Source organism: Ranitomeya imitator, chromosome 6 (genome assembly GCF_032444005.1).
Source record: "Ranitomeya imitator isolate aRanImi1 chromosome 6, aRanImi1.pri, whole genome shotgun sequence".
Classification (NCBI taxonomy): Eukaryota; Metazoa; Chordata; class Amphibia; order Anura; family Dendrobatidae; genus Ranitomeya; species Ranitomeya imitator.
The window spans coordinates 572823619-572851320 of record NC_091287.1 but is presented as its reverse complement, the minus strand read 5'-3'; the positions used below and the strand labels follow the sequence as shown (position 1 = coordinate 572851320).

The 27702-nt window shown below is 49.9% G+C and overlaps 1 protein-coding gene across 3 annotated transcripts in view; it reads left to right on the top strand.

Annotated features, from left to right (window-relative positions):
- The window catches only part of TONSL (tonsoku like, DNA repair protein), an 82106-nt gene that overhangs the window by 28103 nt on the left and 26301 nt on the right, over positions 1–27702 (top strand). For 2 of the 3 annotated variants that reach the window (XR_011314154.1, XM_069732139.1), the window contains exons 8-16: positions 2609–2754; positions 6145–6297; positions 6416–6541; positions 20176–20353; positions 20423–20481; positions 20558–20647; positions 20722–20794; positions 20912–21075; positions 21150–21273. Coding sequence is in view for 2 of the 3 variants with exons in the window: in XM_069732139.1 (XP_069588240.1) it covers positions 2609–2754; positions 6145–6297; positions 6416–6541; positions 20176–20353; positions 20423–20481; positions 20558–20647; positions 20722–20794; positions 20912–21075; positions 21150–21273 (1113 nt within the window). In the remaining variant the exon portion in view is untranslated. The remainder of the gene's footprint in view (positions 1–2608; positions 2755–6144; positions 6298–6415; positions 6542–20175; positions 20354–20422; positions 20482–20557; positions 20648–20721; positions 20795–20911; positions 21076–21149; positions 21274–27702) is intronic. The other variant, XM_069732137.1, reaches the window with a different exon arrangement.

Sequence of the window (27702 nt, the reverse complement as noted above, 5' to 3'; positions counted from 1 at the left end):
ATGTCAGAAATGGAGGTATATAATCAATACAACATTTTTATTCAAGCATTAAATACATAAATAGACAAAAATGAAGAGGAGACAGCAGCTAAACATAACAAATGTGCAAAGATGACAATAGATGGTAACAGTTGCACTGATAAAAGACACAAAAAATCCTACTGTAGCACCGCACTGCCAAGACGTCACAGTACATAGTCATGTAGCATAAATAGCACAACACATATGCACAAACGGTGACTTATGTGCACATTGGCTTATGTGCACAGAGCAAGGTAGCAGGTAAACTCTGGGCGTCCCCAGAGTACCATATAAACAGTAAACAGGGTATACAGACAAGGTAACTAAAATCTCAAACTCCCCAAATGCTCACACAACCACAGAGGAAACACAGAGAAGGGAAGAGGGGGGGGGGGGGGGGAGTAGGAAGGAAAACAGGTTTAACATGCAACCAAAACAGCAGACACCAATCTCTGCAGATAAACCTCCAAGCTCCAAACACTACGCTCCTTCCCACTCCAAGCCAGGCAGCAGAACTGATCACTGACAATAGCTGTAGTCAGGGCTGAGTCTATATAGGAGAGGAGATTACAAAAAAAACAATTCAGCTGAGAGACCCAGCTCTCAGCAACAAGGTTTAACTCCAGCCCTGCTGGCACAAGACAGCCAGGTCAGAATTCAGGAGAAGAGCTTGTGTTCATCGTGTGTGAATGAGGCCCAGAGCGCTGCGGTTCTCTGGAACCTCTCTGTTGCGGTAGCCCCGTGACAGTGGCTACTTTGAAGAACCTAGAATATAAGACATATTTTCAGTTTTTTCACACTTTTTTGTTAAGTATATAATTCCACATGTGTTAATTCATAGTTTTGATGCCTTCAGTGTGAATTTACACTTTTTATAGTCACAAAAATACAGGAAAATCTTTAAATGAGAAGGTGTGTCCAAACTTATGGTCAGTACTGTATCTCTCTCTCTATATATCTATATCTATATATATCCCGGTACAGTCACTGCCAGCTCCACAATAACAAAAGTACCAACTCGCTGCCATCACCTATTCTGTTTTAATCACCTGTCCAAGGCTGGGCATCTCTGCTTCAAAGAGATTAGTGTTTCCGCTTCTGTATTAATTGGTTTCTCTGTTCCTAGTCTAATTATTCCCTCTTCAAAAAAAAGCTAGATGTGATTTCCCCTCTTCCCATAAGATCACGGCGGAGTGGCGGCATGTCCCCTCCCTGGAGATAACTTATGGATTGTAATTTTTCTATGACAATGACGTTTTCCTGGACTTGACATCACTTCCGGGGCCTGGGACAGTCTCATTCTTTGTAGGGGCCCCTGAGCTGACATCACCTCCGGGGACCCAGGACAGTCACCTCGCTACTTGTAGGGGCCCCTGAGCTGACATCACCTCCGGGGACCCAGGACAGTCACCTCGCTACTTGTAGGGGCCCCTGAGCTGACATCACCTCCGGGGACCCAGGACAGTCACCTTGCTACTTGTAGGGGCCCCTGAGCTGACATCACCTCCGGGGCCCAGGACAGTCACCTCGCTACTTGTAGGGGCCCCTGAGCTGACATCACCTCCGGGGACCCAGGACAGTCACCTCGCTACTTGTAGGGGCCCCTGAGCTGACATCACCTCCGGGGACCCAGGACAGTCACCTCGCTACTTGTAGGGGCCCCTGAGCTGACATCACCTCCGGGGACCCAGGACAGTCACCTCGCTACTTGTAGGGGCCCCTGAGCTGACATCACCTCCGGGGACCCAGGACAGTCACCTCGCTACTTGTAGGGGCCCCTGAGCTGACATCACCTCCGGGGACCCAGGACAGTCACCTCGCTACTTGTAGGGGCCCCTGAGCTGACATCACCTCCGGGGACCCAGGACAGTCACCTTGCTACTTGTAGGGGCCCCTGAGCTGACATCACCTCCGGGGCCCAGGACAGTCACCTCGCTACTTGTAGGGGCCCCTGAGCTGACATCACCTCCGGGGACCCAGGACAGTCACCTCGCTACTTGTAGGGGCCCCTGAGCTGACATCACCTCCGGGGACCCAGGACAGTCACCTCGCTACTTGTAGGGGCCCCTGAGCTGACATCACCTCCGGGGACCCAGGACAGTCACCTTGCTACTTGTAGGGGCCCCTGAGCTGACATCACCTCCGGGGCCCAGGACAGTAACCTCGCTACTTGTAGGGGCCCCTGAGCTGACATCACCTCCGGGGCCCAGGACAGTCACCTCGCTACTTGTAGGGGCCCCTGAGCTGACACCACCTCCGGGGACCCAGGACAGTCACCTCGCTACTTGTAGGGGCCCCTGAGCTGACATCACCTCCAGGGCCCAGGACAGTCACCTCGCTACTTGTAGGGGCCCCTGAGCTGACATCACCTCCGGGGACCCAGGACAGTCACCTCGCTACTTGTAGGGGCCCCTGAGCTGACATCACCTCCGGGGCCCAGGACAGTCACCTCGCTACTTGTAGGGGCCCCTGAGCTGACATCACCTCCGGGGCCCAGGACAGTCACCTCGCTACTTGTAGGGGCCCCTGAGCTGACACCTCATCATTCCCCCGGTTTGTTATTCCCCCTCCGTTTTGTGTCTTTCAGCCATTAAAGGTTGTCGGCTGGAGGAGGCGTTGTCGGAGCAGGCGGATGGTGACCAGCAGGGGGCGCTGCCCTTGTATGAGCAACTGGGAGATCTGTACTGTAAGGTCGGATGTTACAGTAAAGCTGTGGAGTATTATCAGCTGCAGGTGAGGGGTCCCGTCTATTGCTGGGGGGATACGGAGCACCGTGTATCGCAGCCAGTACTGTGACGGTAGCGAGGGGGAGGGCGACGTTGCTGTCAGTCGTGTGTGTGGGCGAAGACGGCGGACGTGTTTGGGGGAGGGGAACTTAGCCGACGGATGTGTGTGGGCGAAGCTGATGGATGTGTGTGGGGGTGGAGCCGACGCTTGTGTTTGGGGTGGGGCCAACAGATGTGTGGAGGTGGAGCCGACGCTTGTGTGGAGGGGCGGAGCCGCTGGATGTGTTTGTGGTGTGGCCAATGGATATGTGTGGAGGTGGAGCCGACGCGTGTGTGGAGGGGGCGGAGCCGATGTGTGTGTGGAGGGGCGGAGCCGCTGGATGTGTTTGTGGTGTGGCCAATGGATATGTGTGGAGGTGGAGCCGACGCTTGTGTGGAGGGGGCGGAGCCGATGTGTGTGTGGAGGGCGGAACCGCTGGATGTGTTTGGGGTGGGGCCAATGGATATGTGTGGAGGTGGAGCCGACGCTTGTGTGGAGGGGCGGAGCCGCTGGATGTGTATGGGATGGGGCCAATGGATATGTGTGGAGGTGGAGCCGACGCTTGTGTGGAGGGGCGGAGCCGCTGGATGTGTTTGTGGTGTGGCCAATGGATATGTGTGGAGGTGGGGCCGACGCGTATGTGGAGGGGGCGGAGCCGATGTGTGTGTGGAGGGGCGGAGCCGCTGGATGTGTATGGGGGTGGGGCCAACGGATATGTGTGGAGGTGGAGCCGACGCGTGTGTGGATGGGCGGAGCCCCTAGATGTGTATGGGGTGGGGCCAATGGATATGTGTGGAGGTGGGGCCAACGCGTATGTGGAGGGGGCGGAGCCGATGTGTGTGTGGAGGGGCGGAGCCGCTGGATGTGTATGGGGGTGGGGCCAATGGATATGTGTGGAGGTGGAGCCGAAGCGTATGTGGAGGGGGCGGAGCCGCTGGATGTGTATGGGGTGGGGCCAATGGATATGTGTGGAGGTGGAGCCGACTCGTGTGTGGATGGGCGGAGCCCCTTGATGTGTATGGGGTGGGGCCAATGGATATGTGTGGAGGTGGAGCCGACGCTTGTGTGGAGGGGCGGAGCCGCTGGATGTGTTTGTGGTGTGGCCAATGGATATGTGTGGAGGTGGGGCCGACGCGTATGTGGAGGGGGCGGAGCCGATGTGTGTGTGGAGGGGCGGAGCCGCTGGATGTGTATGGGGGTGGGGCCAACGGATATGTGTGGAGGTGGAGCCGACGTGTGTGTGGATGGGCGGAGCCCCTTGATGTGTATGGGGTGGGGCCAATGGATATGTGTGGAAGTGGAGCCGACGCTTGTGTGGAGGGGCGGAGCCGCTGGATGTGTTTGTGGTGTGGCCAATGGATATGTGTGGAGGTGGGGCCGACGCGTATGTGGAGGGGGCGGAGCCGATGTGTGTGTGGAGGGGCGGAGCCGCTGGATGTGTATGGGGGTGGGGCCAACGGATATGTGTGGAGGTGGAGCCGACGCTTGTGTGGAGGGGCGGAGCCGCTGGATGTGTTTGTGGTGTGGCCAATGGATATGTGTGGAGGTGGGGCCGACGCGTATGTGGAGGGGGCGGAGCCGATGTGTGTGTGGAGGGGCGGAGCCGCTGGATGTGTATGGGGGTGGGGCCAACGGATATGTGTGGAGGTGGAGCCGACGCTTGTGTGGAGGGGCGGAGCCGCTGGATGTGTTTGTGGTGTGGCCAATGGATATGTGTGGAGGTGGGGCCGACGCGTATGTGGAGGGGGCGGAGCCGATGTGTGTGTGGAGGGGCGGAGCCGCTGGATGTGTATGGGGGTGGGGCCAACGGATATGTGTGGAGGTGGAGCCGACGTGTGTGTGGATGGGCGGAGCCCCTTGATGTGTATGGGGTGGGGCCAATGGATATGTGTGGAAGTGGAGCCGACGCTTGTGTGGAGGGGCGGAGCCGCTGGATGTGTTTGTGGTGTGGCCAATGGATATGTGTGGAGGTGGGGCCGACGCGTATGTGGAGGGGGCGGAGCCGATGTGTGTGTGGAGGGGCGGAGCCGCTGGATGTGTATGGGGGTGGGGCCAACGGATATGTGTGGAGGTGGAGCCGACGCTTGTGTGGAGGGGCGGAGCCGCTGGATGTGTATGGGGGTGGGGCCAACGGATATGTGTGGAGGTGGAGCCGACGCGTGTGTGGAGGGGCGGAGCCGCTGGATGTGTATGGGGGTGGGGCCAACGGATATGTGTGGAGGTGGAGCCGACGCGTATGTGGAGGGGGCGGAGCCGATGTGTGTGGAGGGGCGGAGCCGCTGGATGTGTATGGGGTGGGGCCAATGGATATGTGAGGAGGTGGAGCCGACGCGTGTGTGGAGGGGCGGAGCCGCTGGATGTGTATGGGGGTGGGGCCAACGGATATGTGTGGAGGTGGAGCCGACGCATGTTTGGAGGGGGAGGAACCGCTGCATGTGTTTGGGGTGGGGCCAATGGATATGTGTGGAGGTGGAGGGGCGGAACCGTTGGATGTGTTTTTTGGTGGAGCAAATGGATGTGTGGAGGTGGAGCCCATACGTGTGTGGAGGTGGGGCCGACGCGTATGTGGAGGGGGCGGAGCCGATGTGTGTGTGGAGGGGCGGAGCCGCTGGATGTGTATGGGGGTGGGGCCAACGGATATGTGTGGAGGTGGAGCCGACGCGTGTGTGGATGGGCGGAGCCCCTTGATGTGTATGGGGTGGGGCCAATGGATATGTGTGGAGGTGGAGCCGACGCGTGTGTGGAGGGGCGGAGCCGCTGGATGTGTGTGGGGGTGGGGCCAACGGATATGTGTGGAGGTGGAGCCGACGCGTGTGTGGAGGGGCGGAGCCTCTGGATGTGTATGGGGGTGGGGCCAACGGATATGTGTGGAGGTGGAGCCGACGCGTATGTGGAGGGGGCGGAGCCGATGTGTGTGTGGAGGGGCGGAGCCGCTGGATGTGTATGGGGGTGGGGCCAATGGATATGTGTGGAGGTGGAGCCGACGCGTGTGTGGATGGGCGGAGCCCCTTGATGTGTATGGGGTGGGGCCAATGGATATGTGTGGAGGTGGAGCCGACGCGTATGTGGAGGGGCGGAGCCGATGTGTGTGGGTGGAACTGACAGATGTGTTAGGGAGGGCGACAGATCTGATGGATGCGTTTGGGGCGGAGCTGAAGGATGTGTTGGGGGAGGGCGATGTGGCTGACGGACAAGGCGGGGGGTTTACCCAACTGGTTGGAGGCGTTGGAGCCAATGGACAGTCACAGAATATTCAGGCTGTGCAGTCAGGGTTTGCCCGGTTCTGAGGGGTCCTGGGTCAGCACCATCCTAAGTCTGGTTCTTTTTTCTGCTGATGATTTCCTTGCTCCCCTGTAGCTGCGCAGCGCTGAGTCTTTGGGCCGTCCAGACCGGGAGCTCGCTGTCATCCACGTGTCTTTGGCTGCCACGTTTGCCGATCTGAAGGACTACCGGCAGGCCCTGGAGCACTATCGAGCTGAGCTGGGCCTGAGGAGGGGGAACCCCCGCGAGGTGAAGGGGGCGGTGGGAGGGAAGAGATGGGTATAAAGGGAGGGGCTGTTGGCATAGAGGAGGAGCTGGCGGGATGGGGAGGAGCTTGTCAGGACTGATGGGTGCTTCGGCCTTCCAGGAGTGTAAGACGTGGATGAACATGGCGGTGGCGGTGGAGGAAGACACTCAGGGGTATCGGGAGGTGCAGAGTTGCCTGTCCAGTGCCATGGCGTGCGCCCGAGAGACCAGAGACCCCCACCTGCAGGTGAGGACGTGCTCCGCTTGTGTCCCCGGTAACCTGAGGCTCTGCTGCGGTGCCCGGCTGTCCCATATAGCGTTCATGGCTGCAGACCAGCATGGCGTCTGGTGAATGTGGCTGTGCGGTCTGCTGAGGTGACATCACTGAGCGCTCCGGGTGCTGCCCTCATCCATCAGGAGCGGAGTGCTGTGTGGCCGCCCCATTTCTCATGTGTATGTCCTACTGTATGGTAGATGTGTACATGCACCGTCATTCTGTGTAAACGTGCTGCCGAGAACAATGGCAGCCGATGTGCACTGATCGGTTACTGATCGTTCTGTGTAAACGTGCTGCCGAGAACAATGGCAGCCGATGTGCACTGATCGGTTACTGATCGTTCTGTGTAAACGTGCTGCCGAGAACAATGGCAGCCGATGTGCACTGATCGGTTACTGATCGTTCTGTGTAAACGTGCTGCCGAGAACAATGGCAGCCGATGTGCACTGATCGGTTACTGATCGTTCTGTGTAAACGTGCTGCCGAGAACAATGGCAGCCGATGTGCACTGATCGGTTACTGATCGTTCTGTGTAAACGTGCTGCCGAGAACAATGGCAGCCGATGTGCACTGATCGGTTACTGATCGTTCTGTGTAAACGTGCGGCCGAGAACAATGGCAGCCGATGTGCACTGATCGGTTACTGATCGTTCTGTGTAAATGTGCTGCCGAGAACAATGGCAGCCGATGTGCACTGATCGGTTACTGATCGTTCTGTGTAAACGTGCTGCCGAGAACAATGGCAGCTGATGTGCACTGATCATTCTGTGTAAACGTGCTGCCGAGAACAATGGCAGCCGATGTGCACTGATTGGTTACTGATCGTTCTGTGTAAACATGCGGCCGAGAACAATGGCAGCCGATGTGCACTGATCGGTTACTGATCGTTCTGTGTAAACGTGCTGCCGAGAACAATGTCAGCTGATGTGCACTGATCATTCTGTGTAAACGTGCTGCCGAGAACAATGGCAGCCGATGTGCACTGATTGGTTACTGATCGTTCTGTGTAAACATGCGTCCGAGAACAATGGCAGCTGATGTGCACTGATCGGTTACTGATCGTTCTGTGTAAACGTGCTGCTGAGAACATTGACAGCCGATTCACTGATCGGTTACTGATCGTTCTGAGTAAACGTGCTGCCGAGAGCAATGACAGCCGATGTGCACTGATCGGTTACTGATCATTCTGTGTAAACGTGCTGCCGAGAACAATGACAGCCAATGTGCACTGATTGGTTACTGATCGTTCCGAGTAAATGTGCTGCCGAGAACAATGGCAGCCGATGTGCACTGATCAGTTACTGATCGTTCTGTGTAAACATGCTGCCGAGAACAATGGCTGCTTGGTTCTGATCCTGTATCTCTGTAATAAACTTGGTTTCGTTCTTGTATCTATGTAATAAGCTTGGTTCTGTTCCAATATCTATGTAACAAGCTTGTGTTACAGGTGTGCTAGAGCCTGCAGACCGTTGCACTGCATCTATCTGCAGAAGGTCTCAAAGGTTGGCTTTGCAGACTTCTTTCTAGTTCTTCTGACTTTAGGACCCAGAGGTAACCTCCCCCGCCTCTGGTTGACACACCTGGACTGGGATGTTTATAACCCCCAGCTTTCTGCTAGGAGCTATTGCTGTTGGCCTTCTTCCTCTTTGGTGTTTGGAGGACGTCTGTGTTTCTCTCTGAGTCTACTCATCTACTCAAGATAAGTGTTCCCCCTTGTTTGTGTATCCCACCTGTCTTTAGCGGTAGTGGGGATTGACTAGAACTCATCCTGTCCTTCCTAGTGCAGGGCTTATCACCAGGGTCAGCAGGGATTTAGGTATCCTGCTTGGCGATAGATGCGGAACCTATATAGGGACGATAGGGCAGACAGAGTGATGATAAATCTGTCTAGGGGTCTCCACTTCTCCCTTCCATAGTGTTTGGTTCCCATTCCCTTATCCCTTCGTGTTGCACTTAGCCTTTCCTACACGTTGCGTGACAGCTTGGTTCGGTTCCTCTATCTATGTAATAATCTTAGTTCTGTTCCCGTATCTATGTAATAAGCTTTGTTCCAGTCTCATCTATATAGGAAGATTTATTCTGGATCTTTATAGTATGGTGGGTTCTGGATCTATGTTTTAAGCTTGGTTCTAGATCTACACTCAGGTCCAGAAATATTTGGACAGTAACACAAGTTTTAGCATTTTAGAAATGTTAGGAGTGGCATTTGTACATTCTGCAAAGAAAAAAAAAACAGAGCTCCCTGGTGAGCTGGGAACTAAGAAAGTTCTGGAGGTCCACGGAAGACACCAGTGGTGAATGATCGCAGAATTTTCCCATGGTAAAGGTGTCACGGATCCCACCGTGCTGCCACCAATATGTCATGTGTCCCACCAATCTGTCACGGTTCACGGGGAAGATACCTTTATCATCCCCACCACTCACACCAATTTGTCATGAACCGGAGTTGTTTGGTTGCCCCTGGTTCCTTCTGAAGGGGATTTATCTATATCCCACTTCCCAGTTCCGATTTGGAACTTGCAGCTCTCTGGCGCCCCCCTTACCCTCAGGTCAGTCAGGGTACTGCACCTAGGATAATTAGCCGCCAGAGGGGCTGCCTGCTATGTACTGGCTAATGGGCACGCTGCATTGAGGGCGATATAACTACTCCCACTCAGGGAACAACAATTACCAACGCCGCCGTTGCTATAAAGCCTCCCAAACGAACAGAGGAAAGTATCCTGCCGCCAGCTCCGATTCTCTTATTTAACGGGTCCGGAGCCAACCCAAATCAGTAGCGTAATTCACTTCAGAGGATGCGACAGTTCGTTATAGAACAAGGAGAGACAAGCTAATAAATTGTATATTTTATTAAAAAAAAGGTAGGCAGTGTTTACAAAGTATAAAAAGAAATTATAAAGGAGTCAATATCATATGTACAATAAAAATTAGAAATAAAATGGGATTAAAATTGAAAAGAACACTTACAGGTCGTTCAGATCATATCATCTCCAGTTTACCCGTCAAGATGCATGTCACATCTGTAGAGCAGCTAACCCCCAGACAAAAGACACTGCAAAAATGCTGTCTCACGAAGTTATTCCTAGCCCAAAACCCAGCCCCCCCCTTCCCCCGTGGTGACATCACTTAGAGGCTGACACCTCCTCTTTACTTACATGAACCGCTTAAGGAGAAATCCATTCTTTGCACTCGTCGCGTTTAGCTGCTAGTGGTTTCAGTGACTTATAGATCTATCGATGGACATCTGGAATATATAATTCTTATATCCCTAGCCCGGAGCGGTTCCAGAATGTCACCTTAATGGAACAAAGAATCTCATGGTGGCTACACCAGTCTCAACTAGTACCATGTGGGAGGGGGAATGAGTAATTTTAGGGAGACTGCAGCATAGAACCAAAAAAAATTCAGGGAGGGGTTTAGGATTCAAACACACACAAGCAGCGGGCAGAGAGAAAACGGGGGGGGGGGGGGGGGGGTCGGAATGGCCCACAGCGTGTCTGGAAAGCCATGTAACCTTCTGAAACCAAACTCACAATATGACATTTTTACATTATCGTGATAAAAGGAAATCCCCATCGCACCCCCCCCCCAACTCTCCAGGGAGTCCATCATAAAGAGAAGACTTCATGGGAGCAAATACCGAGGGATCACCACAAGCTGCAAACCATTAAATCAGCCGGAAACAGGAAGGCCGGGTTAGACTTTGTCAAAAAACATTTAAAGAAGCCGCCTAATTCTGGAAAAGCAAAGCTGAGATCAATCTGTACCAGAATGATGTTAGAAGAAAGTCTGGAGAAGGCTTGGAGCGGCTCCTGATCCTCGGCACATCCTGTGTAACACATGGCGGAGTCGGTGTGATGGCGCGGGCAGGCATGGCTGCCAATGGCACTGGGGCACTAGTGGTTATTGATGATGTGACTGAAGACAGAAGCGACTGGATGAATCCTGTTTGTCCTGGGCGATACTTTCTGCGCAGATCCAACCAAATGCAGCAAGGCTGATTGGACGGCGCTCCACAGGACAAGACGGACAATGATCCAAAGCACCCTGCGAAAGAAAAGAAGTGGAATATTTTGCAATGCAGGGCTGTGGAGTTGGTAAGCCACAGTTGTGAGTCCGACTCCTGGATTTTATTAGGTTCCGACTCCGATTCCTGGATTTTATCGGGTTCTGACTCCGGCTCCGACTCCGACTCCTTCATAAATGGCCAATTCGTAACAATAAATTTACTGTTGTCAAATATTAACATCGTGCTTATTCAGTTTCTCACCATCATATAAGTAATCAGACCACTTAGAGCAAAAACTCTATTTATTAGAATACAATTAGAATATAGCAAATAACTTTTATAAACTCTTGTAAGTAAAGTATTGCCTCTGTCAGATCCTCCTTCATATCTGATGTAATTATTCTGAGAGCAGAGAGCGACCTCTCTACACTAACTTGGGTTGGTGGCAAAGCAGTGACCACTCGGGAACATCTCTGACAATGTCCGGATACAGAGGAATCGCTTGTTGTTATTTTTGATGAACGGTCAAATTTCTCCATTTCTTTTAGTGCACATGAACAATCCTGCTGAAATGTCCTGGCCGTGTTCTTTATGGGGATGACTCTTCTATGCGGGAACGCTTTGCACGGTCCTCGTGATCCAAATATTTGTCTAAATTAAATTCTTCATCAGTTGATGAGGGTGAAGATGTGGCAGGACGACCAAATTCTTCTTGTTCCTCCTGACTGTTCTGCAACCCTTTCATCCTTACTGCTATTCTTTTCCTTTAGTTAGCTGTTGATCATCTAGAAGAATCCGATGCATTGGGTCTACATAAACAGCGGCCAATGAATGTTATTTTGTAATAGTGGCTCCTCTCTCCATATCATTGATGTAGCGATGCCACTTGCAATTAACCCTCCTCTTTGGGACTGGCGAAACATCAGGTTCTTCCGCTCCTGTAAGAAAATACCTGGAGTTACGTCCTCTGCTTGTCATTTTTTAGTAAATGGCTGCTCAGCAATTTTTCCAGCTCAGTCGCCTGATTCCACTGACTTTCATTTAGCGTCAGTTGAGGTTTAGCCATGTCTACAAGAAAGGTTTTCAGTCCAACCAAGCGCTGAATCATTAAGTACGTTCTGCCCCATCGTGTGGCTTGATCAATAATTGCCCCTTTTCCGGCATGTCTCTTCAAAATTGAGTCCACTTTAGGGGTTCTGACAACACCAGCCAATGTTCTCACCTTGCCAATCAGGGCAGCAGCATGTCCTTCTTGCAGACTGTCTTATAGCCGGCTGTAGCGTATGCACAACACCGCGCATGTGATGAATGAAAGAACGTATTGACACAGTTTCAACAAGATCATCTAAACTATCATGTTGCCGTTCATCTGAAGCATCTTCAGTTTGCTCCTCAGTTACAATACGGTGTTCCTCTATTTCAGACATTTCTGTGTCTGTGGACCCAGAATGTTCTTCTAGCTGCTGGTCACCATCATTACTCTCATTCATTAGCTTAATAGAACTTATCATATTTGAAGCATTGTCAGTTACGACAGAAAGAACTTGCTCTTTTTTAAGTTCATAGACTTGCAGAACCTTTTCCACCAAGACCTGGAGAAACTCACTGGTGTGATGAGCTTTGGTGTCTTTTACTGCCAATGTCTTGGGAACTTCATTCTTGTCACAAACAAATCGGACATTGATGGCAAAATAGTTCCCTCTGTGACGTGTGCAGGCATCCATTTTAAGAAACAGAAAGCGTCCCTTGAGAGTTTTTTAAGTTCTTCCTTTTGTTTAAAAGCTTCTTCGATTACTAATTTTCTAATACTCTCTCTCCAGAGAAACACCAAGCTTGCGGGCCATTTCCCCATTCAGACACATAAAAGCTGGTCGTGAAAATAATGAAATAGGCACACTATCCTTTACAACAAGCTCTATGATCTGTTTTTTAAATGTATCTACTGTCATTGTCACAGTAACTTTGTCACTGACAAAATATCTTGCAACTGATGGCTGCAAAGCTCTCTGCTCCTTTGTTTGGCTGGAAGAGCTGGGCACTGGTTCATTGGTTTGGATGCAGTCTTTCTCATCCACTGCTTTCAGTACTTCTGGATGAAAGAGCTGTAAATGTCTCTTTAGATTAGAAGCTCTGGTAGGAGCATTTTTTATCTTTGCCTGGATATGCACTGATCTTGGCTTCACAGCATTTGTTTTGGTCTGGATCATTTGTCATACACTGACAGACATAATGTTTTCTATCTCGAGTGATGGTGAAATGTTCAAATACAGCTGATTTAATGTGACGCTTCTTTGACATTCTCATGTTTTTAATTCTGCATTCACAATCCAAATGACAATTGTTTTTCCTAAAAACAATTGTACAAAATTATTGCCAGGTCGTACAACTGACATAGTGGTCAGTAATACTGTTATTCCTCATGTACTCACAGTTAACTGATGCAAAGTTTGTTGAAAGGATAATACTTCTTACAGTCTTCCTCTTCTGAGTAGCAGCTGTGAGATGCTTGGAAGACGCACAACAAACATCTAGTCTAGAGGAGGAGCTTTACTACTAAGAATTGGCAACATATTTTCACTTTCATACATTGTTAAGTAGGGGGTTGGGGCAGCATGAGGTTAACCAAGTACAAGATTAGATAAGGGCAGTGGAGAACAGTAAAGGTACCGTCACACATAACGATATCGTTGCTTTTTGTGACGTAGCAACGATATCGTTAAGGAAATCGTTATGTGTGACAGCGACCAACGATCAGGCCACTGCTGGGAGATCGTTGGTCGCTGGGGAAAGTCCAGCACTTTATTTCGTCGCTGGATCTCCCGCTGACATCGCTGGATCGGTGTGTGTGACGCCGATCCAGCGATGTCTTCACTGGTAACCAGGGTAAACATCGGGTTACTAAGCGCAGGGCCGCACTCAGTAACCTGATGTTTACCCTGGTTACCAGCGTAAACGTTAAAAAAACAAACACTACATACTTACCTTCAGCTGTCTGTCCCCGGCGCTCTGCTTCTTTGCACTCCTCCTGCATCCTGTGTCAGCGCCGGCCAGCCGGAAAGCACAGCGGTGACGTCACCGCTCTGCTTTCCGGCTGACCGGCGCTGACAGTGCAGAGGAAAGCAGAGCGCCGGAGGACAGACAGCTGAAGGTAAGTATGTAGTGTTTGTTTTTTTAACGTTTACGCTGATAACCATGGTAAACATCGGGTTACTAAGCGCGGCCCTGCGCTTAGTAACCCGATGTTTACCCTGGTTACCGGGGACCTCGGGATCGTTGTTCGCTGGAGAGCGGTCTGTGTGACAGCTCTCCAGCGACCAAACAGCGACGCTGCAGCGATCCGGATCGTTGTCGGTATCGCTGCAGCGTCGCTAAATGTGAAGGTACCTTAACACACAAGAAGTAAGAAATGTCTCTATCTCCTGCAGAACTGCTTATCACTGTTGTTCATAGTTTGATAGAACATATATATTTGAGTAACATTTAAAAAAAGTTATATGAAAGTTCAATTATGAAATATTAATACATTTTTTTTAAAGCTGGACTCTGAGTCGGTACATTTCTACCGACTCCAACTCCAACCAAAACTAACTCCGACTCCACGACTCCGACTCCACAGCCCTGCTGCACTGGCCTCGTCCTCACCAGATCTCAGGCCAACGAGCTGCATTTCACCGGCTGAAGACAAAAGGCAGAAGGAGCCACAAACAAGCAGGAACTAAAGTCACTGCAGGAAAGGCAGCAAAGCCTCAGACCGCAGGAGACCAGCAATGGTGACATCCATGGCCTCCAGACTTCCAGCCTTCATTGCTGCAAAGCCTCACACCGGAAGAGACCAGCGATGGTGATGTCCATGGCCTCTAGAATTAAGGCCATCATTGCTGGAAAGCCTCTCACTGGAGGAGACCAACGATGGTGACATCCATGGCCTTCAGAGCTCAGGCCATCATTGCTGCAAAAGCCTCACACCAGAGGAGACCAGCAATGGTGACGTCCATAGCTTCCAGACCTCAGGCCATCATTGCGGCAAAAGCCTCACACTGGAGGAGACCAACGATGGTGACATCCATGGTCTTCAGAGCTCAGGCCATCATTGCTGCAAAAGCCTCACACCAGAGGAGACCAGCAATGGTGACGTCCATAGCTTCCAGACCTCAGGCCATCATTGCGGCAAAAGCCTCACACTGGAGGAGACCAACGATGGTGACATCCATGGTCTTCAGAGCTCAGGCCATCATTGCTGCAAAAGCCTCACACCAGAGGAGACCAGCAATGGTGACGTCCATGGCCTCCAGACATCAGGCCATCATTGCGGCAAAAGCCTCACACCAGAGGAGACCAGCAATGGTGACGTCCATAGCTTCCAGACCTCAGGCCATCATTGCGGCAAAAGCCTCACACTGGAGGAGACCAACGATGGTGACATTCATGGTCTTCAGAGCTCAGGCCATCATTGCTGCAAAAGCCTCACACCAGAGGAGACCAGCAATGGTGACGTCCATGGCCTCCAGACGTCAGGCAATCATTGTGGCAAAACCCTCACACTGGAGGAGACCAACGATGGTGACATCCATGGCCTTCAGACTTCAGCCAGTCATTGCAGCAAAGTCTCACACCGGAGGAAACCAGCGATGGTGACATCCATGGCCTCCAGACTTCAGGCCATCATTGCTGCATAAGCGTCACACCGGAGGAAACTGGTGATGGCCATGGCCTCCAGACTTCAGAGCTGAAATCACAAGGATTTGTCAGTGGACAAAGATTTCTGGAGCTTGCTGTACATAGTCAGGTCAGTTTTGGATTTATGTGACTAAACAGAGGGATGTTATCCAGCACCAGAACTGATAAAATGTCAAAGTTTATTATATAATAAATATAATGTTTATAAAACTATAAGGGTTCAAAATCCCAAAGGAAAAACGGGAGATGTAACGCTTCGAACCATACTTCTCATTAATAAATGACCAATCCTGGAAAATAGATGCTCATTTCATGTCCTGGAAGTGACGTTACGGAAATGAAAGACTCGCGCTTCATTACAGATACAAAACTGACATGGAAAACACAAGCATCAAATATCGAAAGAATAATAAAACACGTAAAAAGTGTAAGTACATGCAAAATACCATCTAAAACATACATGGAAGCGGTCCGCTCCGATTCCAGGACTGTAGACCCCTGTCATGCTAGTGGACACTCCGCCATCTAACATGTCCCTTGTGTCACATTATTTTCAGGGGTCCCGTCGTGTCTGTCCAGGCCGATTCCAGGAGTTTTAATTATTTTTTTTAATTCTGTGGAAGCATGACTGTAAAGGAATGTCTGACTTCATCTGTTCATTTTCATAGATCTTTTATTTATTATTACTTTTGTCAGATTGAAGTTATTTCTGTCACCATTGTGGGTTCTTCTGTCATTAAACGAGGGGCACCACGGGTGTAAATCACATGGGTTCCTGTTCTGGATGATATTCCTCTATTTAGTCTCTCTGCCTCCTCGTGGATATCGGACATCCTCTTTATCCATGGTTATTCGCTCTGATTTTTTTTTTTTGATGACCTGATGGTTTCTTTTCCTTTTTTTTCTTTTAATGGACTCTGTCTTTCTATATTTGGATCTGTGCAGTAAGGTTGGTTCTGTATCTATGTTTTTGGCTTGGTTCTGGATCTGACCAGTAAGGTTTAGTCTGGATCTGTGTAGTAAGATTTATTCTGGATCTGTGTAGTTAGGTTTGTCCTGGATCTGTGCAGTTAGGTTTGCTCTGGATCTGTGCAGTAAGGTTGGTTCTGTAGCTATGTTTTTGGCTAGGTTCTGGATCTGTGCAGTAAGGTTTGTTCTGGATCTCTGTAGTAAGGTTTGTCCTGGATCTGTGCAGTAAGGTTGGTTCTGTATTTATGTTTTTGGCTTGGTTCTGGATCCGTGCAGTAAGGTTTAGTCTGGATCTGTGTAGTAAGATTTATTCTGGATCTGTGTAGTTAGGTTTGCTCTGGATCTGTGCAGTAAGGTTGGTTCTGTAGCTATGTTTTTGGCTTGGTTCTGGATCTGTGTCGTAAGGTTTGTTCTGGATCTGTGCAGTGAGGTTGGTTCTGTATCTATGTTTTTGGCTAGGTTCTGGATCCGTGCAGTAAGGTTTGTTCTGGATCTCTGTAGTAAGGTTTGTTCTGGAGCTGTGCAGTAAGGTTGGTTCTGTAGCTATGTTTTTGGCTAGGTTCTGGATCCGTGCAGTAAGGTTTGTTCTGGATCTCTGTAGTAAGGTTTGTCCTGGATCTGTGCAGTAAGGTTGGTTCTGTATTTATGTTTTTGGCTTGGTTCTGGATCCGTGCAGTAAGGTTTAGTCTGGATCTGTGTAGTAAGATTTATTCTGGATCTGTGTAGTTAGGTTTGCTCTGGATCTGTGCAGTAAGGTTGGTTCTGTAGCTATGTTTTTGGCTTGGTTCTGGATCTGTGTCGTAAGCTTTGTTCTGGATCTGTGCAGTGAGGTTGGTTCTGTATCTATGTTTTTGGCTAGGTTCTGGATCCGTGCAGTAAGGTTTGTTCTGGATCTCTGTAGTAAGGTTTGTCCTGGATCTGTGCAGTAAGGTTGGTTCTGTATTTATGTTTTTGGCTTGGTTCTGGATCCGTGCAGTAAGGTTTAGTCTGGATCTGTGTAGTAAGATTTATTCTGGATCTGTGTAGTTAGGTTTGCTCTGGATCTGTGCAGTAAGGTTGGTTCTGTAGCTATGTTTTTGGCTTGGTTCTGGATCTGTGTCGTAAGGTTTGTTCTGGATCTGTGCAGTGAGGTTGGTTCTGTATCTATGTTTTTGGCTAGGTTCTGGATCCGTGCAGTAAGGTTTGTTCTGGATCCGTGCAGTAAGGTTTGTTCTGGATCTCTGTAGTAAGGTTTGTCCTGGATCTGTGCAGTAAGGTTGGTTCTGTATCTATGGTTTTGGCTAGGTTCTGGATCCGTGCAGTAACGTTTGTTCTGGATCTCTGTAGTTAGGTTTGTCCTGGATCTGTGCAGTAAGGTTGGTTCTGTATCTATGTTTTTGGCTAGGTTCTGGATCCGTGCAGTAAGGTTTGTTCTGGATCTCTGTAGTAAGGTTTGTTCTGGATCTGTGCAGTAAGGTTGGTTCTGTATCTATGTTTTTGGCTTGGTTCTGGATCTGTGTAGTAAGATTTAGTCTGGATCTGTGTAGTAAGGTTTGTTCTGGATCTGTGTCGTAAGGTTTGTTCTGGATCTGTGCAGTAAGGTTGGTTCTGTATCTATGTTTTTGGCTTGGTTCTGGATCCGTGCAGTAAGGTTTGTTCTGGATCTCTGTAGCTAGGTTTGTCCTGGATCTGTGCAGTAAGTTTGGTTCTGTATCTATGTTTTTGGCTTGGTTCTGGATCCGTGCAGTAAGATTTATTCTGGATCTGTGTCGTAAGGTTTGTTCTGGATCTCTGTAGTAAGGTTTGTTCTGGATCTGTGCAGTAAGGTTGGTTCTGTATCTATGTTTTTGGCTTGGTTCTGTATCTATGTAATAAGATTGGTTCTGTAGTAAGTGTCCGATTATTGATGAAGATGTCTGTATGTAGTGTCTCATGCATTGAGTTTGGTGCAGTGCATTACTAGATCTCTTGTGATCTCAGATGTGTGGCTAAGTGTTACCCACAGACATAGTAACGTAGTTAGTAAGGCCGAAAAAAGACATTTGTCCATCCAGTTCAGCCTACATTCCATCATAATAAATCCCCAGATCTACGTCCTTCTACAGAACCTAATAATTGTATGATACAATATTGTTCTGCTCCAGGAAGACATCCAGGCCTCTCTTGAACCCCTCGACTGAGTTCGCCATCACCACCTCCTCAGGCAAGCAATTCCAGATTCTCACTGCCCTAACAGTAAAGAATCCTCTTCTATGTTGGTGGAAAAACCTTCTCTCCTCCAGACGCAAAGAATGCCCCCTTGTGCCCGTCACCTTCCTTGGTATAAACAGATCCTCAGCGAGATATTTGTATTGTCCCCTTATATACTTATACATGGTTATTAGATCGCCCCTCAGTCGTCTTTTTTCTAGACTAAATAATCCTAATTTCGCTAATCTATCTGGGTATTGTAGTTCTCCCATCCCCTTTATTAATTTTGTTGCCCTCCTTTGTACTCTCTCTAGTTCCATTATATCCTTCCTGAGCACCGGTGCCCAAAACTGGACACAGTACTCCATGTGCGGTCTAACTAGGGATTTGTACAGAGGCAGTATAATGCTCTCATCATGTGTATCCAGACCTCTTTTAATGCACCCCATGATCCTGTTTGCCTTGGCAGCTGCTGCCTGGCACTGGCTGCTCCAGGTAAGTTTATCATTAACTAGGATCCCCAAGTCCTTCTCCCTGTCAGATTTACCCAGTGGTTTCCCGTTCAGTGTGTAATGGTGACATTGATTCCTTCTTCCCATGTGTATAACCTTACATTTATCATTGTTAAACCTCATCTGCCACCTTTCAGCCCAAGTTTCCAACTTATCCAGATCCATCTGTAGCAGAATACTATCTTCTCTTGTATTAACTGCTTTACATAGTTTTGTATCATCTGCAAATATTGATATTTTACTGTGTAAACCTTCTACCAGATCATTAATGAATATGTTGAAGAGAACAGGTCCCAATACTGACCCCTGCGGTACCCCACTGGTCACAGCGACCCAGTTAGAGACTATACCATTTATAACCACCCTCTGCTTTCTATCACTAAGCCAGTTACTAACCCATTTACACACATTTTCCCCCAGACCAAGCATTCTCATTTTGTGTACCAACCTCTTGTGCGGCACGGTATCAAACGCTTTGGAAAAATCGAGATATACCACGTCCAATGACTCACCGTGGTCCAGCCTATAGCTTACCTCTTCATAAAAACTGATTAGATTGGTTTGACAGGAGCGATTTCTCATAAACCCATGCTGATATGGAGTTAAACAGTTATTCTCATTGAGATAATCCAGAATAACATCCCTCAGAAACCCTTCAAATATTTTACCAACAATAGAGGTTAGACTTACTGGCCTATAATTTCCAGGTTCACTTTTAGAGCCCTTTTTGAATATTGGCACCACATTTGCTATGCGCCAGTCCTGCGGAACAGACCCTGTCACTATAGAGTCCCTAAAAATAAGAAATAATGGTTTATCTATTACATTACTTAGTTCTCTTAGTACTCGTGGGTGTATGCCGATCGTGGTTTTGAGAAGGTTCTCTGCCATTCAAAGAGTCAAGAACGAGAGTGAAGGAACCTGGCGCCGCTCACCTTCTTTATTAATCTATAGCCATAGAAGTAATGTACGGAGCGTTCAGCACTGGTCTGGGAACATTCCGGCAGCATTACGGTCTGATGCCAGTGTCGCCATTAATGAGGAGTGCCACCACGTGACCGGCACTGCGCTGCCACATTTGTACAGGTGCTGATTGGGCATGTAGTTCCCAAATCCCCGATGACCCTCTGCGCAGGTGTCCAACCTCAGGAACCCACCACGCGCTATTATCAGAGGTGATCAGGCTACTGATGGGTGGCCACCACTTGGGCCAGGGCACAGGATACGGGGTCTCATCTATAACACCGATCCTTTCTTCTTTGTCCCAGAGGAAAGTTCTGCGTCAGCTCCTCGCTGTGCAGCAGAAGTGGGGGGCTCCTGACATTGGGGACACAGAGGCGGAGTTACAAGAACTGTGCCGCGGTGACTCCGGTGAGAGCAGCGAGGACGAGGACATGGAGAACAGCGAGCCCATGCAGGAAAGCGAGCTGGAGCTGTCCCAGAGCGGTAGGTATCGGCGCTGCGTTGCGTCCCCCCATCTCTTCAGCTTCTGACTGCGCCTCTTGTGACTTCCAGAAGACGACGACCTGGAGGGCTACGAGAAGTCTGTGCCGGGGCGGAGGAGGGCCATCCGGGTGAGTGCAAGCTCCTGGGACCAGCAAGGTGTGGTGCGCCTCGGTCAGGCCATTAACCCTTGCCGTCCTTCATTAGTGGAATCGCCGTAACGAGAAGGGGGAGACAGTTCTGCATCGCGCCTGTATTGAGGGGAACGCCAAGATGGTGCAGAGCCTGCTGGAGAAGGTGAGTGAGGACCACCCCTCTCACCATGTGGACCGGGGGGCACTATTGTATTACCCATGCATCCTGTATTCCAGGGCCACCCCCTGAACCCCCGAGATTACTGCGGCTGGACCCCACTTCATGAAGCCTGCAACCACGGACATCTGGGTGAGACCCCCGGCCGGAGCGCGCTTCCTATCACATTCCCCTGGCGCCTCACCTTGCTGTGTGCCCCGCCCTCTTGGCAAATCATCTTCCCAGGTCTGATTATTGTGTCGTCCCCAGATATTGTCCAGCTCCTGTTAGAGAGAGGAGCCAACATTAATGATCCGGGGGGTCCGTTATGTGAGGGGATCACCCCCCTACATGATGCTCTGTCCAGCGGGAACTTCCATGTCGCACAGCTGTTGATTAATAGAGGGGCATCCGTCACCCAGAAGACCACCAAGGTGCGTGCCCAGACCTACGTTCATGGGGGAGTTTCCCAAAATGTCAGGCTGATCTTCATTATGTCCCCCCGCAGGGAGCGGCCCCTCTCAGCAGCCTGCAGGAATGGATCCACATGTACGGGAAGCACCTGGATCACGAGACGCGGCGGGACTGTAAGGAGACCGAGAAGATGCTGCGTGCCGCTCTGGATAAGCCAGGTGAGAGGTGGGGGTGGGGTACCGGCTGTGCGTGGGGGCGGTGTGAGAGGGGCAGGATCGGTGGGGGGGTGAGAGGGGGCCGTCAGAGAGGTAGGGGCACGGAGAGAAGCAAGGGGGGTGAGTGGGGGCGCCATGAGAGGTGAGGGGGGTGAGAGGGGATGGGGAGGGGGGTGAGAGGGGGATTGGGGGTGGTATGAGAAGTGGGGGCAGGGAGAGAAGCAAGGTGGGGGGAGTGGGGGCGCCCTGAGAAGTGTGGGCCGAGAGGGGAGTGGGGGTGGGATGAGAGGTGTAGGCAGGGAGAGAAGCAAGATGGGGGGGCGGTGTTAAGGAGGGGTGGGGTTGGAGGTGCAGGATCGGTGGGGGGGTGAGGGGGCCGTGTGAGAGGTATGGGCAAGGCGAGAAGCAAGGTGGGGGCGCCATGAGAGGTGTGGGCCGAGAGGGGATGGGGAGGGGGGTGAGAGGGGGATTGGGGGTGGGATGAGAGGTGGGGGCAGGGAGAGAAGCAAGGTGGGGTGAGGGGGAGTGGGGGCGCGATGAGGTGTGGGCCGAGTGGGGAGGAGTGGGGGTGTTATGAGTGGTGCGGACTGTGTGAGAGGTGGGGGGTGAGGTACCGACTGCGCTTGGAGGTGGTGTGAGAGTTGAGGGCTCGGTGAGGGGGAGAGGGAGCGGGATGAGAGGTGTCGGCCGGGTGACGGGAGGGAGAGTGGGGGTGGGATGAGAGGTGTCGGCCGGGTGAGGGGAGGGGGAGGGGATGAGAGGGAGAGTGGGGGTGTGATGACAGGTGTGGGCAGGGAGAGAAGCAAGATGGGGGGGCGGTGTGAGAGGTGGGGGCGGGGTGAGAGGTGGGGGCAGGATGAGTGCATACAGTGGGGAAAATAAGTATTTGATATGCTGCTAATTTTCCAAGTTTTCGCTCTCGTAGACTTCACCTGTGAGAGAGAATGTAAAGATAAAAAACAGAAAATCACATTGTAGGATTGTTACATAATTAATTTGCATTTTATTGCATGAATTAAGTATTTGATACAATAGAAAACAGAACTTAATATTTGGTACAGAAACCTCTTTCCAGTTACAGAGGTCAGACGTTTCCTTTAGTTCTTGACCAAGTCTGCGCACACTGCAGCAGGGATTTTGGCCCCCTCCTCCATACAGATCTTCTCCAGATCTTTTACGTTTCGGCACCATCTCTGGGCAACATTGAGTTTGAACTTCCTCCAAAGATTTTCTATTGGGTTCAGGTCTGGAGACTGGCTAGGCCACTCCAGGATATTTGAAATGCTTCTTACGGATCCACTCCTTAGTTGGCCTGGCTGTGTTTTTTGGGTCATTATTATCCTAGAAGACCCAAAGACCCAGCCACGACCCATGTTCAATGCTCTTAATGAGGGATGGAGGTTGTTGGCCATAATCTCACGGTACATGACCCCAGCCATCTCCCATCAATACAGTGCTGTCGTCCTGTTCCTTTTGCAGAAACCCCCCCCCCAAATTATGATGTTTCCCCCCACCATGCTTAACTGTTGGGACGGTGTTCTTGGTTTTGTCCTATTCTTCCTTCAAACACAGCGTGTGGCATTAACCCCTTCCCGACCTGTGACACAGCGTATGCGTCATGAAAGTCGGTGCCAATCCGACCTGTGACGCATATGCTGTGTCACAGAAAGATCGCGTCCCTGCAGATCCGGTGAAAGGGTTAACTCCCATTTCACCCGATCTGCAGGGACAGGGGGAGTGGTAGTTTAGCCCAGGGGGGGTGGCTTCACCCCCTCGTGGCTACGATCGCTCTGATTGGCTGTTGAAAGTGAAACTGCCAATCAGAGCGATTTGTAATATTTCACCTAAAAAACTGGTGAAATATTACAATCCAGCCATGGCTGATGCTGCAATATCATCGGCCATGGCTGGAAATACTAATGTGCCCCCCACCCCACCCCACCGATCGCCCCCCCAACCCCCCGATCTGTGCAGCGCTCCCCTCCGTCCTGTGCTCCGCTCCCCCCGTGCTCCAATCACACCCCCCGTGCTCCAATCAAACCCCCCCGCACTCCGATCACCCCCCCGCACAGCGATCCCCCCCGTGCTCCGATCCCCCCCCCCGTGCTCCGATCCACCCCCCTGCACAGCGATCCCCCACCCCGTGCTCCAATCCACCCCCCCGTGTTACGATCCACCCCCCCATGCTCCGATCCACCAAACCCCCCCCCCCCCCCGTGCTCCGACGCCCCCCCGTGCCCTGATATCCCCGGCTGGCAGATTCGTTCCAAAGTGAGTTTTGATCACTGAGATGTAACCTATCTCAGTGATCAAAATAAAAAAAAAAAATAGTAAATGACCCCCCCCCTTTGTCACCCCCATAGGTAGGGACAATAAAAAAATAAAGAATTTTTTTTTTCCACTAATGTTAGAATAGGGTTAGGGGTAGGGTTTAGTGCTAGGGTTAGGGGTAGGGTTAGGGCTAGGGTTAGGGCTATGGGTAGGGTTAGGGTTTCGGTATGTGCACACGTATTCTGTTCCTCTGCGAATTTTTCCGCTGCGGATTTGATAAATCCGCAGTGCTAAACCGCTGCGGATTTATGGCGGATTTACCGCGGTTTTTCTGCGCATTTCACTGCGGTTTTACAACTGCGATTTTCTATTGGAGCAGTTGTAAAACCGCTGCGGAATCCGCAGAAAGAAGTGACATGCTGCGGAATGTAAACCGCTGCGTTTCCGTGCAGTTTTTCCGCAGCATGTGTACAGCGATTTTTGTTTCCCATAGGTTTACATTGAACTGTAAACTCATGGGAAACTGCTGCGGATCCGCAGTGTTTTCTGCAGCGTGTGCACATATCTTTAGAATTAGGCTATGTGCACACTGTGCGGATTTGGCTGCGGATTGGCCGCTGCGGATTCGCAGCAGTGTTCCATCAGGTGTACAGTACCATGTAAACATATGGAAAGCCAAATCCGCTGTGCCCATGGTGCGGAAAATACCACGCGGAAACGCTGCGTTGTATTTTCCGCAGCATGTCAATTCTTTGTGCGGATTCCGCGGCGTTTTACACCTGTTCCTCAATAGGAATCCGCAGGTGAAATCCGCACAAAAAACACTGGAAATCCGCGGAAAATCCGCAGGTAAAACGCAGTGCCTTTTACCCGCGGATTTTTCAAAAATGGTGCGGAAATATCTCACACGAATCCGCAACGTGGGCACATAGCCTTAGGGTTAGGGTTGGAATTAGGGTTGCGGTTAGGGTTGTGTTTAGGGTTATGGCTACAGTTGGGATTAGGGTTAGGGGTGTGGGGGGCTTAGTGTTGACGTCAGAATTGAGGGGTTACCACTGTTTAGGCACATCAGGGGTCTCCAAACGCAACATGGCGCCACCATTGATTCCAGCCAATCTCGTATTCAAAAAGTCAAATGGTGCTCCCTCACTTCCGAGCCCCGACGTGCGCCCAAACAGTGGTTTACCCCCACATATGGGGTACCAGCATACTCAGGATAAACTGCGCAACAATTACTGGGGTCCAATTTCTCCTGTTACCCTTGTGAAAATAAAAAATTGCTAAAACATCATTTTTGAGGAAAGAAAAATTATTTTTTATTTTCACGGCTCTGCGTTGTAAACGTCGGTGAAACACTTGGGAGTTCAAAGTGCTCAGCACATATCTAGATTAGTTCCTTGCGGGGTCTAGTTTCTAAAATGGGGTCACTTGTGGGGGGTTTCTACTGTTTAGGCACACCAGGGGCTCTGCAAACGCAACGTGACGTCCGCAGACCATTCCATCAAAGTCTGCATTTCAAAAGTCACTACTTCCCTTCTGAGCCCCGACGTGTGCCCAAACAGTGGTTTACCCCCACACATGGGGTATCAGCGTACTCAGGAGAAACTGGACAACTTTTGTGGTCCAATTTCTCCTGTAACCCTTGGGAAAATAAAAAATTCTGGGCTAAATAATTATTTTTGAGGAAAGAAAACGTATTTATTATTTTCACGGCTCTGCATTATAAACTTCTATGAAGCACTTCGGGGTTCAAAGTGCTCACCACACATCTAGATAAGTTCCTTTCGGGGTCTAGTTTCCAAAATGGGGTCACTTGTGGGGGGTTTCTACTGTTTAGCCACATCAGGGCTCTGCAAACGCAACGTGACGCCCGCAGAGCATTCCATCAAAGTCTGCATTTCAAAACGTCACTACTTCACTTCCGAGCCCCAGCATGTGCCCAAACAGTGGTTTACCCCCACATATGGGGTATCAGCATACTCAGAAGAAACTGGACAACAACTTTTCTCCTGTTACCCTTGGGAAAATAAAAAATAGCGGGCTAAAAAATCATTTTTGAGAAAAGAATTTTTTTTTTAATTTTCATGGCTCTGCGTTATAAACTTCTGTGAAGCACTTGAGGGTTCAAAGTGCTCACCACACATCTAGATTAGTTCCTTTGGGGGTCTAGTTTCCAAAATGGGGTCATTTGTGGGGGATCTCCAATGTTTAGGCACACAGGGGCTCTCCAAACGCGACATGGTGTCCGCTAATGATTGGAGCTAATTTTCCATTTAAAAAGCCAAATGGCGTGCCTTCCCTTCTGAGCCCTGCCGTGCGCCCAAACAGTGGTTTACCCCCACATATGAGGTATCTGCATACTCAGGACAAACTGGACAACAACATTTGGGGTCCAATTTCTCCTATTACCATTGGCAAAATAGGAAATTCCAGGCTAAAAAATCATTTTTGAGAAAAGAAAAATTATTTTTTATTTTCATGGCTCTGCATTATAAACTTCTGTGAAGCACCAGGGGGTTTAAAGTGCTCAGTATGCATCTAGATAAGTTCCTTGGGGGGTCTAGTTTCCAAAATGGGGTCACTTGTGGGGGAGCTCCAATGCATAGGCACACAGGGGCTCTCCAAACGCGACATGGTGTCCGCTAACAATTGGAGCTAATTTTCCATTCAAAAAGTCAAAAGGCGCGCCTTCCCTTCCGAGCCCTGCCGTGTGCCCAAACAGTGGTTTACCCCCACATATGAGGTATCGGCGTACTCGGGAGAAATTGCTCAACAAATTTTAGGATCCATTTTATCCTATTGCCCATGTGAAAATGAAAAAATTGAGGCGAAAATAAATTTTTTGTGAAAAAAAAGTACTTTTTCATTTTTACGGATCAATTTGTGAAGCACCTGAGGGTTTAAAGTGCTCACTAGGCATCTAGATATGTTCCTTGGGGGGTCCAGTTTCCAAAATGGGGTCACTTGTGGGGGAGCTCCAATGTTTAGGCACACAGGGTCTCTCCAAATGCGACTTGGTGTCCGCTAACGATGGAGATAATTTTTCATTCAAAAAGTCAAATGGCGCTCCTTCCCTTCCGAGCCTTACCATATGCCCAAACAGTGGTTTACCTCCACATGTGAGGTATCGGTGTACTCAGGAGAAATTGCCCAACAAATTTTAGGATCCATTTTATCCTGTTGTCCATGTGAAAATGAAAAAATTGAGGCTAAAAGAATTTTTTTGTGAAAAAAAAGTACTTTTTCATTTTTACGGATCAATTTGTGAAGCACCTGGGGGTTTAAAGGGCTCACTATGCATGTAGATAAGTTCCTTGGGGCGTCTAGTTTCCAAAATGGGGTCACTTGTGGGGGAGCTCCAATTTTTAGGCACACGGGGGCTCTCCAAACGTGACATGGTGTCCGCTAAAGAGTGGAGCCAATTTTTTATTCAAAAAGTCAAATGGCGCTCCTTCCCTTCCAAGCCCTGCCGTGCGCCAAAACAGTGGTTTACCCCCACATATGAGGTATCAGCGTACTGAGGAGAAATTGGACAACAACTTTCGTGGTTCAGTTTCTCCTCGTACCATTGGGAAAATAAAAAAATTGTTGCTGAAAAATAATTTTTGTGACTAAAAAGTTAAATGTTCATTTTTTCCTTCCATGTTGCTTCTGCTGCTGTGAAGCACCTGAAGGGTTAATAAACTTCTTGAATGTGGTTTTGAGCAACTTGAGGGGTGCAGTTTTTAGAATGGTGTCACTTTTGGGTATTTTCAGCCATATAGACTGTAGACATGTAGGCCCCTTAAAAAATAGTGAGGAAAGAATGGTTGTAGATGACGAGGAAAAAGCTAACATATTAAACACCTTCTTCTCCACGGTATTCACGGTGGAAAATGAAATGCTAGGTGAAATCCCAAGAAACAATGAAAACCCTATATTACGGGTCACCAATCTAACCCAAGAAGAGGTGCGAAACCGGCTAAATAAGATTAAAATAGATAAATCTCCGGGTCCGGATGGCATACACCCACGAGTACTAAGAGAACTAAGTAATGTAATAGATAAACCATTATTTCTTATTTTTAGGGACTCTATAGCGACAGGGTCTGTTCCGCAGGACTGGCGCATAGCAAATGTGGTGCCAATATTCAAAAAGGGCTCTAAAAGTGAACCTGGAAA